At 36.0% G+C, this 15,718-nt stretch overlaps 2 protein-coding genes across 2 annotated transcripts in view; both read left to right on the top strand.

The window, feature by feature from the left end:
- The window catches only part of LOC131984378 (mucin-2-like), a 61,324-nt gene extending 57,812 nt beyond the window's left edge, over nt 1-3,512 (top strand). The window contains exons 18-20 of the mRNA XM_059349223.1: nt 228-383; nt 469-632; nt 2,753-3,512. Coding sequence (XP_059205206.1) covers nt 228-383; nt 469-632; nt 2,753-2,839 — 407 coding nt within the window. The 3' untranslated portion in view covers nt 2,840-3,512. The remainder of the gene's footprint in view (nt 1-227; nt 384-468; nt 633-2,752) is intronic.
- Nucleotides 3,513-5,972: 2,460 nt separating this feature from the next.
- Nucleotides 5,973-15,464, top strand: LOC131985072 (LIM/homeobox protein Awh-like). Its single transcript, XM_059350110.1, has 7 exons — nt 5,973-6,045; nt 8,977-9,130; nt 10,111-10,313; nt 11,987-12,095; nt 12,951-13,089; nt 13,822-14,072; nt 14,828-15,464. Exons 2-7 carry the CDS (start codon nt 8,984-8,986, stop codon nt 15,209-15,211), a joined length of 1,233 nt encoding a protein of 410 aa, XP_059206093.1. The 5' UTR covers nt 5,973-6,045; nt 8,977-8,983; the 3' UTR covers nt 15,212-15,464.
- The last annotated feature ends 254 nt before the right edge of the window (nt 15,465-15,718 follow it).

Raw genomic sequence — 15,718 nt, 5'->3', positions numbered from 1 at the left:
ATTCCACAGAGCTGCAGGACTTATAGATTCATAGAGATTTAATATATTGCAGTGAAACACAAGAACACAGAGAGGAAAATGTAAAAAGAGCGAAAAAACTCCCTGAAACGGCTCGTTGGGGTTCAGAGGTTAACAGTGAACAGTTTCTTTGTGTCTCTGTGTTTTTTTAACAGCTTTATTCTCCTCCATCATGTATCTAATCCAGTGAACTGATTTTTCTCCCTCAGGTCTCGATAACCTCCACAACCTGACCACCATGACCAGGATGAACCTGCGCGTCGACCTGCGAGATAAAAACGGCGCCGTGTTCGCCAAATACTCGACGTTCGAGGTGGCGAAGAGGAACTACAAGCTGACGGTGGGCGGCTACAGCGGCACCGCAGGTCAGAGGACGCAGGAAACGACTGAGCAGAGACTTTATTCACCTTTAGGAGCCTCTAACCATCTCTGTCCTGCTCCTGTTCTCAGGCGACTCTCTCAGTTACCACAACCAGCGGATCTTCTCCACCAAGGACCGGGACCTCGGCCCCTTCATCACCCGCTGCGCCATGTCCTACCGCGGCGGCTGGTGGTACAAGAACTGCCACGAGGCCAACCTCAACGGGCTCTACGGCACCGACGTCAACCACCAGGTAACCACGGCAACGGTTAACTCTATGGAGTCTTCGACTATTGGTTCCATTTTTGAATCATTCTCATGTCTTTTCATGTCTTTTTTGTGTCTTTTTTTGTCTTTTTTCGTCTTTTTTCGTCTTTTTTGTGTCTTTTTTTCTAGTCATTTTGTATCTTTTTTGGTCATTTTGTGTCTGTTGTTGTGTCTTTTTTTTGTCATTTTGTGTCTTTTTTGGTCATTTTGTGTCTGTTGTTGTGTCTTTTTTTTTGTCATTTTGTGTCTTTTTTGTCATTTTGTCTCTTTTTTGGTCATTTTGTGTCTTTTTTGGTCATTTTTGTGTCTTTTTTGGTCATTTTGTGTCTTTTTTTGTCGCTTTTGTCTCTTTTTTGTCGCTTTTGTCATTTTGTCTCTTTTTTTGGTCATTTTTGTGTCTTTTTTCTAGTCATTTTGTGTCTTTTTGTGTCTTTTTTGGTAATTTTTGTGTCTTTTTTGGTCATTTTGTGTCTGTTGTGTCTTTTTTTGTGATTTTGTCTCTTTTTTGTCTCTTTTGTCATTTTGTCTCTTTTTTTCTAGTCATTTTGTATCTTTTTTGGTCATTTTGTGTCTGTTGTTGTGTCTTTTTTTTGTCATTTTGTGTCTTTTTTGTCATTTTGTCTCTTTTTTGGTCATTTTGTGTCTTTTTTGGTCATTTTTGTGTCTTTTTTGGTCATTTTGTGTCTTTTTTTGTGATTTTGTCTCTTTTTTGTCTCTTTTGTCATTTTGTCTCTTTTTTTGGTCATTTTTGTGTCTTTTTTCTAGTCATTTTGTGTCTTTTTGTGTCTTTTTTGGTAATTTTTGTGTCTTTTTTGGTCATTTTGTGTCTGTTGTGTCTTTTTTTTGTGATTTTGTCTCTTTTTTGTCTCTTTTGTCATTTTGTCTCTTTTTTTGGTCATTTTGTGTCTGTTGTGTCTCTTTTTGTGATTTTGTCTCTTTTTTTGTCTCTTTTGTCATTTTGTCTCTTTTTTTGGTCATTTTTGTGTCTTTTTTCTAGTCATTTTGTGTCTTTTTGTGTCTTTTTTGGTAATTTTTGTGTCTTTTTTGGTCATTTTGTGTCTGTTGTGTCTTTTTTTTGTGATTTTGTCTCTTTTTTGTCTCTTTTGTCATTTTGTCTCTTTTTTTGGTCATTTTGTGTCTGTTGTGTCTCTTTTTGTGATTTTGTCTCTTTTTTTGTCTCTTTTGTCATTTTGTCTCTTTTTTTGGTCATTTTTGTGTCTTTTTTCTAGTCATTTTGTGTCTTTTTGTGTCTTTTTTGGTAATTTTTGTGTCTTATTTTGACGTCATGAAGAAGTTGTGCTCCAGTGCTTTCGTGGACTCCAGAGGGTTAACACACTTTTTTCTCTTTTTACATTCTCCTCTCTGTGTCCTTGTGTTTCACTGCAACATAGATTTTATAAGTCCTGCAGCTCTGTGGAATCAGCACAATAATGACTAGAAGTGGAAACAACTCAAACACGTCTTTGTGCAGAATAACTCAGTTAGAATGACAGAAATCTGAAAAAAGAAAATAAAAAAGGCAGGTTGAATTTCTCTGATGAATAGTTTTTTTTAAATGGAATAAAATGGAATTTACATGTAAACACTTTTCCAAGTACCCACAAGTGTCATAATGTTGGAAAAATAAATGACAAAAAAAGACATTTCCATTAAAGACACAAAATGACCCAAAAGAGACGTAAAATTACCAAAAACAGACACAAATTTTCCAATAATTATCAATAAAAGACACAAAATTTCCCAAAATTACCAAAAAAGATGTAAATTTACCAAAACAGACGTAAAATGACAAATAAGACACAAATTTCCCCAAATTACCCCCCCAAAAATCAAAAACTGACGGAAAAGGATGTAAAATTACTTATAAGCTCCACATATTGTACATATTAAAGTATTGTCATGTTTCCAGCCTCTCCTGTCCTCTCCTCTCGGCTCTGTGTAAGACATTCTGACACAAATATCAACATTTTAACACAAGTTTTGGTCACTTTTTATAACGGAAGCATTCGTCACACATGATGCATTCAAGGACCGTCGGAAAGTTCAAACTCTGACGATAGTGTGTATGTGTGTGTGTGTGTGTGTGTGTGTGTGTGTGTGTGTCAGGGTGTGATCTGGACCGCCTGGAGAGGAAAAGAGTTTTCCATCCCGTTCGCTGAGATGAAGATGAGACCAGCGTCCTTCAGAGGATGAAGACGAGGACACGAGGACAATGAACTGCTGAACACATGATGCATGATGGGACAGCAGCGTGTACATACACACACACACACACACACACACACACACACACACGCTCTCCCTCCAGAGGAATGAAGACGTGTTCTCCATCTGTATAGCGGTCAGTTATCAGTATGTTACTGTAGATTGTACAGTTTTTATCTTTTTAAAGCAGGGCGGCTCCCACTGTCTCTATATTTAAAGGGCCAGTTCACCCAAATTACAAAAAAAAAAACACACAAACAACACAGTTAAAAAGTTTGTAATCTGCTGCCACAAAGCTTTGGTGCTTTTATTTTGTAGGAGGTGCTCTTTAATGGATGTTAGGGTTCGTTTTGTACCATGAAAGAGCAGAAAAACAAACTTTTACTAGTTTTCTAGACGTCTCCTATAGAACAGGATCACTGTTTCAGGTGTAAATGTAGCTGATGTTTGCAGCACTTTAACCTTTTGTGTTTATCTTCAGGTTTTATGGACCAAAACTGCAACTTTTCATAGTTTTTTTCATTTTATTTTTTATGTAAATAAACATCAGCGAGGTGCCAAAGAGTTAAAACATGCAGCAAAACACAGAATCATTGTTTCATCGTTTGTTTCTGATCTTTAAAATGTTACTATTCAGGAAATAAATGATTATTTTGAGCTTTATGTATGTTTCATTTCATCCTACAAAGTCGGCCTAAAAAGTTCATATTTACAGTAAACAGAAAGTTATTTGTGATGGAGAAATGAAAGCAGCAGCAGTTTGTTTGTGGTTTGAAGCTGGACAGCGCCGCCTGCTGACGGAGAGACAAACTTCAGTCTGAGCAGCTGGTGAGTGACCGACTTCTGTTCTCTTTGTGAATCTTTTTATGTTTTATTTACATCGATAATGAATCAATCAGACTTTATTTGACTTTTAATACAAATAAAATGTGACACAAATGTTTACAGTGAGGAATCAGCAGAGGCAACAGGGTAAAACTGATTAAATTAAATTACATAAATTAACAAAAAAAGATTAAATATAATAAGTAATTCGACAGATAAAAATAATATATATTTTTAAAATAATATTTATTATTATTATTATTATTATTATTATTATTATTATTATTATTAATAATAATAATAATAATAATAATAATATTAATAATAATTACAAATAATAATAATATAATAATACTAACTAGAACATTTCCTCTGGGGAAATTTTGAAAGGGCCACGGGGGCTACTGCCGGTGTGTGTACACTATGATGAGATTCTTCAGAGATTTATAACTATGCCCTTTAACCTCAAAATGTGTGTGTATGTGTGTGTAATTAAAATATCATAAAGTTACTGTGTGCGTGCGTGCGTTTGAAGCATGTGTATGCATGTGTGAGGAGTGTGCGTGTGTGCGTATGTGTGTATCTGTAACTGTAATCACATCAACGATCAAAGGCAAGAGCAGAGCAATCAAAAGAATTAACTGACACCTGTTAATGTCCCGGAACATTGACAGGTGGAATTTCTGGCCTCGAACAGAAAGAATTTTTGGCAAAACCATAATACCTATCATTGATCCGACTTCACTTTGAGCGTCCTGAGTTCTTCCTGAACGTCTACATATGTTTTTTAATAAAAAATAAAAAAATAGCTTTGTTAGAGCGATCTAAAAAAACTGTTACATCTCCTTTTTTCCGAAATCTTCCTGCGTTTTTAATATGGGAGCCAATGAGGCTGTTGGTGGTGTTGGTGGATCATCTGTGCGTCCTACGCCCAAACTATAACTCTGACAGCTTTACCAGAGGATTGTGAGGGAGAAGACTAATTTTCCTACGTTTCTATGTATAAATTATTTCTGTAGAGTGGAATTTGCGGCCTGGAGCGCAGTTTTCAAATTTATTTTTTGACGGTTTTTTCTCTCCCTCTACACTCTGAGCGACACGAACATTCCGTGCAATACACACCCATTATAATCTCAGAATTTCTCCAAAAATGATCATGGTCATTGAACAGGGATTGATAAAAAACTATATGACCTATCGAAACGTGGATTAATACACAGATACACAAGACTTGTGTCTACTGTTTAAAGTTTAAATGGAGTCTCTAGCTGAAATTATGCCGGAGAAGTAGACGTTTAAAAATCTCCAATTATTGTTCTTTTTCGCTCATTTTTTGTCGGCTGTCCCATTCATTTCAATGCAAAATTTTGGGCAGTTTTTCGCGACTTACGTCGCCAAAAATTCGTATTCTGTAGAGAAAAGTAATAGCACACCGATCCCGATCAAACCGCACGTTTTGATATATAATTTGTCCTGCAACTCTTTAAGTTGTAGGACTAGTAGCGGGACGAAATTGCGTCCGGAAGAGGAAGAAGAAGAAATCCACAGTATAACAGTAGTGCAGCACTGGTCCCTACTTCAATAGCTGTAGGGACCAGTGCTCGGTGCGATTGCCCCGAGGCCCTAATAATAATACACACACACACACACAGATTTTAGTTACACACACACACACACACACACACACACACACACACACATTTTTATTATTATTTTACAGCAGATCTTCTGCTGTATGTTTGTGATTTCTGTCTCATTAACACTGCGCTGCTCGTTTTCTAGTCACTTTATTTGATGAATGAACAGAAAAACATTACTTTTATTAGTTTTATTGTGTGTGAAGAATCTCAGATGATATCTAACTTTGTCTCTCTGACGTCCAGCAGCAGAATAAACTCTGGAGTAGAGTCTCCTCCTGCAGCTGAGGGACCTCAGCGTCCCTCTTCACGCTCCGCTGCAGCCCCCAGACGTCCCTTTAAACACCCTTTTGTTGTTTTTAATTGGCCCCCGGGGCGCGGCCCCCCCCCCACCCACCCATCTGCTCACCAGGCGGCCAATCAGATGCTCCTCCTGCTGCTCCTGGAGACACCTGGGCCTCCTGTTTACAGGTGTGTGAGGCAGGAGGTCGCCGGGGACAGGTGGGCCGCCGGCAACACTTCAGCTGCCGACGCTCTGATTGGACGAGGACGAAGAGTGGAAACTGATCCCTAAACCACAGGACGAACCCAGGCTGCAGAGGAGCAGGAGCAGCAGGAGCAGCAGGAGCAGCAGGAGCAGGAGGAGAGCCACGGAGACTTTGTGTGGAGCAGCTGAGATCTTCTGGAGTCACTTTAAGGTTCAAACGGAGCTGAAACAGCAGCAGGAAGCAGGTGAGATTCATTCTGTTTCTACCTGTGTACCGTCTGACTGGAGGAATAAAGGAGATATTTCTCTTTATTAAACGACAAACTAACACATTTAGTTTCTCAGCAGCTTCTTCAAGTGACGTGTTTCGTTTGAGTCTAAAACACAAAAAAATTCAGTTTATTTTTGTCATTTTATTTTTGTAACGCGTTTCAGTATGTGTAAACTTAGTTTGTTCTGCAGCAAAAAAAAGGGAAAAAAATAGAAACCTAGCATGAGAGAATAAGGAGCATAAAGAATATTGATTTAAGTTTTAACGCAGTTTTAGCAATAAAACAGCAATAAAAACAAATATGTAATAATAATAATAATAATAATAGTATAAATTATAATACAACGAGAATATAACGTAGAAATGTTTTTGATAATAATAATAACAATAATAATAATAATGGTAACAGTAATAATAACATTATAATAATAAAAATGATATGTATATAGTAGAATAAACAACATACATTTAAGAACACAGTATAACTAAAAAAAGGAGCAATAAAAACTAATATAATAATTATAATGATAATAAATACAACAACAATAATAATAATAATAATAATAATAATAGTGTAAATTATAATAAAACTAAAAATAATAGGTATATAGTAGCATAAACAACATACATTTAATAAAATGCTAAAATTGAAAAAAGGAGCAATAAAGACTAATATATAATAATAATAATGATAATATGATAATAATGATAATGATAATAGTATAAATTATAATAAAACTAAAAAATAATATAGATTTTTTTTAGATAATAGTTATAGTAAAAATAATAATGATGGTAATAATAAAATAATAATATATAATGTATATAGTAGCATAAACAACATAAATATAATAATACAGTATCATAAAAAGGAGCAATAAAAACAAATATGTAATAATAATAATATTAATTATAATATTTAAAATTATAATAAAACTAAAAAGAATATCGATTTTTTTTTTAGATAAAAATATTAGTAAAAACAATAATAATAATAATAATAATACATTGTGTATTTTTAGATAATAATATGTTATGTATATAGCAGCATAAACAACATAAATTTAAGAATACAGTTAAATAAAAATGAGTACTAAAAAACGAATATATAATAATAATATAAATTATAATAAAACAAAAAAATATAAAATAACTTTGCAGATAATAATATTAATAATAAAAACAAAAAATAAAAGAGATAATATTAGTAAAAATAATTATAATAATACTCATAATAATAAATTGTGTATATAGCATAAACAACATACATTTAAGAATACAGTATAATAAAAAAGGAGCAATAAAAACAAATATATAATAATAATAATATAAATTATAACAAAACTTGAAAAAGTATATAAAAACTCTGCATATAATAATAATAATAATAATAATAATAATAATAATAATAATATAAAACACAAAAAGAAACATGAGATATGTGTGTCTGTGTGTGATGATGTTAGTGAGTGTATTGAATTTAATATTATATTTAATATTATATTATTTAATATTCTGGAGGGATTTCTGACTGTTTTTATCCATTCTTGATTTCTTTTTTAAATGTGTATCAACCCAGAAACTGCTGCAACAAACTTATAATAAAGTTGAGCTGAAAACATTAATGTTGTGACCCCTTACACACCTTAATAAGTTTAAATAATTTATTAATTAAATCATTTTTATTTCAGATTTATGACTGTAACATGTTGACTCACAGTGCTCAGATTAATCTTCAGGTTCCAGCTTTCAGATACACAATTATTAAAATATAATTATACATTTATAATGTTATAATTATTAAAGTTGCTCTGCTGCACTTTTTATTATCTCCTCCATAACAATATAACACAGATTAGACAAAACGTTTAGCGAGACACACAAACACACGAATTAAATCCAAATTAAATACAACAATGAGGTAAGAAAACACAAAAAACAAACAGACAAACAAGCATCAAAAAATAAAATGTAATAAATAAAGAAGAGCGTACCAGAGGATCTTACATTCACAGATTAATATAATAAAATAAAATATATTAAATTAGTACAGATATAATAGATTTATTACTAACATTAAATTGGTAAAACAAAATATAATAATATGTTGGAAATAATACAACATAATATAACAGATATTATATATATCATTTTAAAGTACTTTTATTAAGTATTATTTATTTATTAGTATTAAGTTGCTCTGCTGCACTTTTTTCTATCTATATTTTTTACTTCCATTTTTAATTATAATGTAATGTTTTTAAAATGTTTTATAAGATATAATAATATAATAATAAATTAACTATTTTTAATAGATTGTATAATAATAATAATAATAATAATAATGATAATAATAATTTAACACTTTATTTCTAGAACGCTTTATTATGCTGATTTCATGTATGAAAGGTACTATACAAACAAAATGTATTAATTTTTTATTTTTTTATTATAAGGCTTTAAATGAAGAGTCAGGGGTGTTAAAATGTGATTTGTTGTATTTTAATTATCTTAAAATTTTAACCAAATATTTGAAAGTCTTTGAATCCTCCATCAGTTTATATTTTATAGTTCTGTTATTATAAATGTTTATTGTCATTCTGTTATTATAAATCCTGTTTATTGTCATTTTGTTTATTATAAATCCTGTTTATTGTCATTTTGTTTATTTAACCCTCAGTATTGTGTGTGTGTTTAGGATCAGAGCAGCTGTGTTGTTGTTGTTGTTGTTGTTGTTGTTGTTGTTTATTTTTAGAGCCTGTGTGTGTGTGTGTGTGTGTGTGTGTGTGTGTGTGTGTGTGTGTGTGTGTGTGTGTGTGTGTGTGTGTGTGTGTCTGTTTTTAGTCTCTAATGAGTCTCTGTGTGATTAGAACAAGTGGTCTGATTATCACCTCTCTGTTCTCAGGACAATCATGATGTCGCCAGACGACCGAGTCCTGGAGGAGCTGCTGTTCTCCGGTCACCTTGGCGACCAGGCGGACGGAGACGGAGCCGGAGCCCAGCCGGGCGGCGGCGGCGGTCCGGCGGGGACGGAGGAGGAGAGCGCCGCGGCCAGCGAGGTGACGAACTATAAAAACACTCAGAAAACACATCAGACCTCAGAGCAGAAATATAAAATAAAATCATAAAAACAGTCAAAACAGCAGCAAAAGTTGCCAAATAATTACTGTCAAATAACAGTAAATAGTTATTTTACAGATAATTTATTTACAAATAAACAAATAATATACAGTTAATATCTATTTAAACTTAATGTACTTAAAGTTAGAAGAAGGTTGTTGTTTTTACTGTTATTTTCAAAATGTATTTGTACATTTTGTACAGAAAATAATTGTGTAAGACCATTTAACAATTATATAATAAAGTAAAATAAATAATCTAAATGTGGTATTTAAAACGAAACTTTTAATTCAATGAACCGATAATTTATTTAAAAAATAATAATACACAGTTAATATCTGTATATTACACACACACACACACACAGGTAACTATGTGATTTTAGTTACACACACACACACTCCTCCAGATACACATGTTTCACACACACACACACACACACACACACACACACACACACACACACATAGACACACATTTATAGGTTAAAGGTCATAGGTTGCTGTATAAATAAATACTTGAAGAGGAATGCTTGTTGTAGGTGTGCTCCTTGTATATTATATAGTATCATAACATTACTAGTATTAATTGTTTTAAATCTCTGAAGAATCTCATCATAGTGTACACACACCGGCAGTAGCCCCCGTGGCCCTTTCACAATTTCCCCAGAGGAAATTTTCTAGTAATTAATATTACTTTGTTATGACGTTAGGTCTTTTTTTTTACTGTTTTCTTTATGATGTATTTTTTTCATTTTAGATTTTTAGGCAAGAAATATGTTATATATACAATATATGTATATACTAATTTGTATTTCTTTTCTCATAAATATAAGTGATTGTTTTTCTGGTAATTTTGTAATTTTTTCTCATTCATTTGTGATTTTTCCCTGGTAAAAGAGTAATATTTTCTGTCCCAGAGTGCGGTGGCGGTGGCGGTCCAGCAGCCGATGACGTGCGGCGGCTGCAGCCAGCAGGTGGCGGACCGTTTCTTCCTGCTGGCGGCGGGTAGCGTGTGGCACGCCGTCTGTCTGCGCTGCAGCTACTGTCACTGTGAGCTGCAGACTCACAACTCGCTCTACTGGAGGGACGGCAGCATCTACTGCCAGCAGGACTACTGCAGGTAGAGACAGACAGCAGGGGGCGGGGCTTAGACAGCAGGGGGCGGGGCTTAGACAGCATCTACTGCCAGTAGGACTACTGCAGGTAGAGACAGACAGCAGGGGGCGGGGCTTAGACAGGGGGCGGGGCTTAGACGGGGGGCGGGGCTTAGACAGCATCTACTGCCAGCAGGACTACTGCAGGTAGAGACAGACAGACAGAGGGCGGGGCTTAGACAGGGGGCGGGGCTTAGACAGCATCTACTGCCAGCAGGACTACTGCAGGTAGAGACAGACAGCAGGGGGCGGGGCTTAGACAGCATCTACTGCCAGCAGGACTACTGCAGGTAGAGACAGACAGCAGGGGGCGGGGCTTAGACAGCATCTACTGCCAGTAGGACTACTGCAGGTAGAGACAGACAGACAGAGGGCGGGGCTTAGACAGGGGGCGGGGCTTAGACAGCATCTACTGCCAGCAGGACTACTGCAGGTAGAGACAGACAGCAGGGGGCGGGGCTTAGACAGCATCTACTGCCAGCAGGACTACTGCAGGTAGAGACAGACAGCAGGGGGCAGGGCTTAGACAGCATCTACTGCCAGTAGGACTACTGCAGGTAGAGACAGACAGCAGGGGGCGGGGCTTAGACAGCATCTACTGCCAGTAGGACTACTGCAGGTAGAGACAGACAGCAGGGGGCGGGGCTTAGACAGCATCTACTGCCAGCAGGACTACTGCAGGTAGAGACAGACAGCAGGGGGCGGGGCTTAGACAGCATCTACTGCCAGCAGGACTACTGCAGGTAGAGACAGACAGCAGGGGGCGGGGCTTAGACAGGGGGCGGGGCTTAGACAGCATCTACTGCCAGTAGGACTACTGCAGGTAGAGACAGACAGCAGGGGGCGGGGCTTAGACAGCATCTACTGCCAACAGGACTACTGCAGGTAGAGACAGACAGCAGGGGGCGGGGCTTAGACAGCATCTACTGCCAGCAGGACTACTGCAGGTAGAGACAGACAGCAGGGGGCAAGGCTTAGACAGGGGGCGGGGCTTAGACAGCATCTACTGCCAGTAGGACTACTGCAGGTAGAGACAGGCAGCAGGGGTCGGGGCTTAGACAGGGGCGGGGCTTAGACAGGGCGCGGGGCTTAGACAGCATCTACTGCCAGCAGGACTACTGCAGGTAGAGACAGACAGGGGGCGGGGCTTTGACAGCATCTACTGCCAGCAGGACTACTGCAGGTAGAGACAGACAGCAGGGGGCGGGGCTTTGACAGCATCTACTGCCAGCAGGACTACTGCAGGTAGAGACAGACAGCAGGGGGCGGGGCTTTGACAGCATCTACTGCCAGCAGGACTACTGCAGGTAGAGACAGACAGGGGGCGGGGCTTAGACAGGGGCGGGGCTTAGAGCGGGTCAGAGACAGGGGGGCAGGGTTTCCTCGTAAATTAGTGAATTTTTTTCTTAGAATTTGTGAGGTTTTTCCCCCTGTATATAAGTGAGTTCTTTCTGATAAATTTGTGAGTTTCTTCTGGTAAATTTGTGAGTTTTTGCCGATAAATAAGTGAGTTCTTTCTCATAAGTATGTCAGAGACAGGGGGCGGGGCTTAGACCAGCTCAGACCAGGTAGAGACAGGGGGCGGGGCTTAGCCCGGGTCACCTGTGTTCAGACCTCCTGACCCGTTCCTCTCTCTCAGGATGTTTGGCGGTGGTCAGTGCGCTCGCTGCTTCCAGCCGATCCCGGCCTCGGCGCTGGTCATGAGGTCTGGAGATCTCACCTTCCACCCTCACTGCTTCTCCTGCCAGGTACACAACGTCTCTGATGACATCACTGTTTGTCTTTAATTACATCTGAGAACCACAGAACGTTTATTATATCATATATTATTATTATCATCATACTAACTAGCACACTTATATATATATATATATATATATATATATATATATATATATATATATATATATAACTTTTGTATACTTTATATATTATATGTCTGTTTTTTTATACCCCTTTAACTATACTGCGTATATCCTCATATTAGGCGTATTAGTACCATTGTAGGTAAAAGACAAAAAGAGGCGTTTGTTTTTGTTTTTCTTTCGTAAATTTGCACTTTTTTTTTGTGTAAATTTGGGGATTTTTTTTCTGGTTAATTTGTAATTTTTTTTTCTGGTTAATTTGTAATTTTTTTCTCATAAATTTGTAATTTTTTCATGTAAAAATTTTAACTTTCTCACGTAAATTTGAGAGTTTTTTTTCTCAGATTTGTGAGTTTTTCTTGTAAATTTGGAAGCTTTTTCTGGTAAATTTGTGATTCATTTTTTATGGTAAATTTGTGAATTTGTATACATAAATGTGATTTTTTTCCCTGGTAAATTTGAGAGCTTTTTCCCTGTAAATAAGTGAGTTATTTCTCATTTCTCATTTTTTTCTGGTAAATTTGTGATTTTTTTCCCCTGGTAATTGTGTGATGTTTTTTTCTCCTAAATTTGGGAATTTTTTTCTATTCAATTTGTGTGTGTTTTTTTTTCCAACAAAAAATTGACAGTTTCTTCTGGTAAATTTGTGAGTTTTTCTCTTGTAAATTTGGGATTTTTTTATCTATTAAATTTGTATTTTTTTCTCATAATTTGTGAGTTTTTGAACGTGTTTTGCAGGAGTGTGACGTGACGTTGATCCCAGGGAACCTTTACTGCATGCAGGGCCAGAACCTCTACTGTCAATCACATTATCACCATGACGACAGCGGGAACGTCCCGCCTCCAAACCTGCAGCCTAAAGCCGGAGTCAAAGAAGGTGAGAAGGAGCTCGCTGTGTTTTAGTCCTCTGAAGCTATAGAGAAATGATCCATACACAGCTTTATGATGCTGAAAAAAATGTATGAAAATGATACAAGAATCAAAAAATAACTGCATAAATAAATGTATAAATAAATACATAAATAAAATTGATAATTACATAAATAAATATAAATACAAGTAAATGCAAAAATAAATAAATGCATAATAAAATAAAATAAATAAATAATAGAACAAATAAATTCAGAAAGTAATAAATACAGAAATCTATAAATAAATGCTGGAATAAATGTACACATAAATAAATGCATAACAAAAGAAAATAATTAATAATAGAACAAATAAATTCAGAAGTTAATTAATAAATAAATGTATAAATAAATGCTGAAATAAATACATAAATAAATAAAGCATAACTAAAAACAGACTGAATACTAAAATAAATAATCTCATAAATAAATATAGAAAGAACATACATCAATAAAAAAATATAATGAAATAAATACAAACATGAATAATTTCATACATGAAAGTATTTAATAATAAAACATTTATTTGTTATTTTATTTTAGCAATTATGTATACATTTATTGTATTTATTTATACTTTCTTTATTCTTTCATTTATTTAACTGCATAAGTAGATATATTAATCAATCAATCAATCAATCAATCAATCAATAAATACATGTTGGATAAATACAACAATAAATAACTGTGTGTGTGTGTAGCTCAGAACCAGAACCAGAACCAGAACCAGGTCTCCTGTGAGGGGGAGGAGTCTGTCAGCAGCTCTGAGACGCGATTGGACGACCGTGTGGCGGGGGGGCGGACCCGCCGGCGGACCAAACGGATCCGGACGTGTTTCCGCAGCGAGCAGCTCCGAGCGCTGGAGGCGTACTTCGCCCAGAAACACAACCCCGACGGGAAGGACTGGAACTGCCTCGCTCACAAGACCGGCCTGCCCAAGAGAGTCCTGCAGGTACCAGACACATGTTTTATTATTATTTATTATTTTTATTATTCCTGCCCAAGAGGGTCCTGCAGGTACCAGACACATGTTTTATTATTATTTATTATTTTTATTATTCCTGCCCAAGAGAGTCCTGCAGGTACGCACTTATTTAAGGGGAAAAAAACTCACAAAATTTACCAGAAAAAAATCACAAATTTACCAGAAATGAATCCCAAATTTATGAAAGAAATTTACAAATTTACCAGAAAAAAATCACAAATTTATCAGAAAAAAATCACAAATTTACGAGACAAATTTACCAGAAAAAACTCACATATTTACCAGAAAATGGTCAGAAATTTACCTGAAAAATGTTTTTTAAAAATCTACCAGAAAAAAAGTCACAAATTCATGAGGGAAAAGTCATAAAGTTTTGTGAAAAAAATCACCAATCACCACGAAAAAGTCACAAATATACCAGAAAAAAAACCTCACAAATTTACTACAAAAAAATTACAAATTTACCAAAAAATAAATACATTTACCAGAAAAAACTCACAAATTTACCAGAAAAACATAGAAATTTACCAGAAAAGCTCATTAATTCACCAAAAAAAATCACAAATTTGAGAGAAACAGTCAAAAAATATGTATAAAATGTTTAAAATAAAGTTTTATTATATGCTGTTAAATATAAATTATAATTTCAATAATGCAACATTATAATCTTATTTATTTGCTTTAGTAAACAGATAAACCCTGAACTAGATATTTCCTCTCAGGTGTGGTTTCAGAACGCTCGGGCCAAACTGAGGCGTTCGCTGACCGCCGACGACTCTCAGGTCAGCTCGCCGTCCGCCCCGCTGAGAGGCGTTACCATGGCGCCCGGCTCCCCAACCGACCATTCACAGCACTACTCCTCCACCAGCACCATCGACCACCTGCAGCTGTCTCTGCTCACGGCGCCGCTCAGCGAGCCGCCGCTCAGCCCCGCCCCCAGCCAGCTGACAAGGAGCCCCGCCTTCTTCCTGGACTACGACTCCCAGAGTGCACCGGGGTGCGTCTCCTCCCTGGAGGCCTTCGATGACTTTGGAGAGGCGGGAGGAGGAGGAGGAGGAGCGGAGGGAGACGATGATGCTGATAGTTCTTTTAGACATTACTGCTAGTCCAGAGTCTGTGAGTAGAAACAGCTTTTCAAAATAAGAGCACCACTTACAGTTATAATCCTTTAAGGCCGTTGGAAGAGCTAGGGGAGCGGGGGCGAAAAACAACAAATTATGATTAAAAAACACTCACAAATTTACCAAAAAAAATACTGAATTTACCAGAAAACCTCACAAATTTACACACAAAAAAAATACAGGAAAAACTCACAAATTTACACACAAAAAAATACAGGAAAAACTCACAAATTTTATAAGAAAAATGTACAAATGTACCAGGAAAAAATCACAAATTTACCAGAAAAAAACTCACATATTTACCAGAAAGAACTCATAAATTTAGCAGAAAAAGCTCACAAATTTATTAGAAAAATGTACAAATGTACCAGAAAAAAAATCACAAATTGACTAGAAAAATTTACCAGAAAAAAATCATAAATTTACCAGAAAAAAAATCATAAGTTTACCAGAAAAAAATACAAATTTACCAGAATTTTTTTTACAAATTTA

The sequence above is a fragment of the Centropristis striata genome, chromosome 14 (assembly GCF_030273125.1).
Source record: "Centropristis striata isolate RG_2023a ecotype Rhode Island chromosome 14, C.striata_1.0, whole genome shotgun sequence".
NCBI lineage: Eukaryota > Metazoa > Chordata > Actinopteri > Perciformes > Serranidae > Centropristis > Centropristis striata.
The sequence above is the reverse complement of the archived record's forward strand: the minus strand, read 5'-3'. Positions and strand labels throughout refer to the sequence as shown.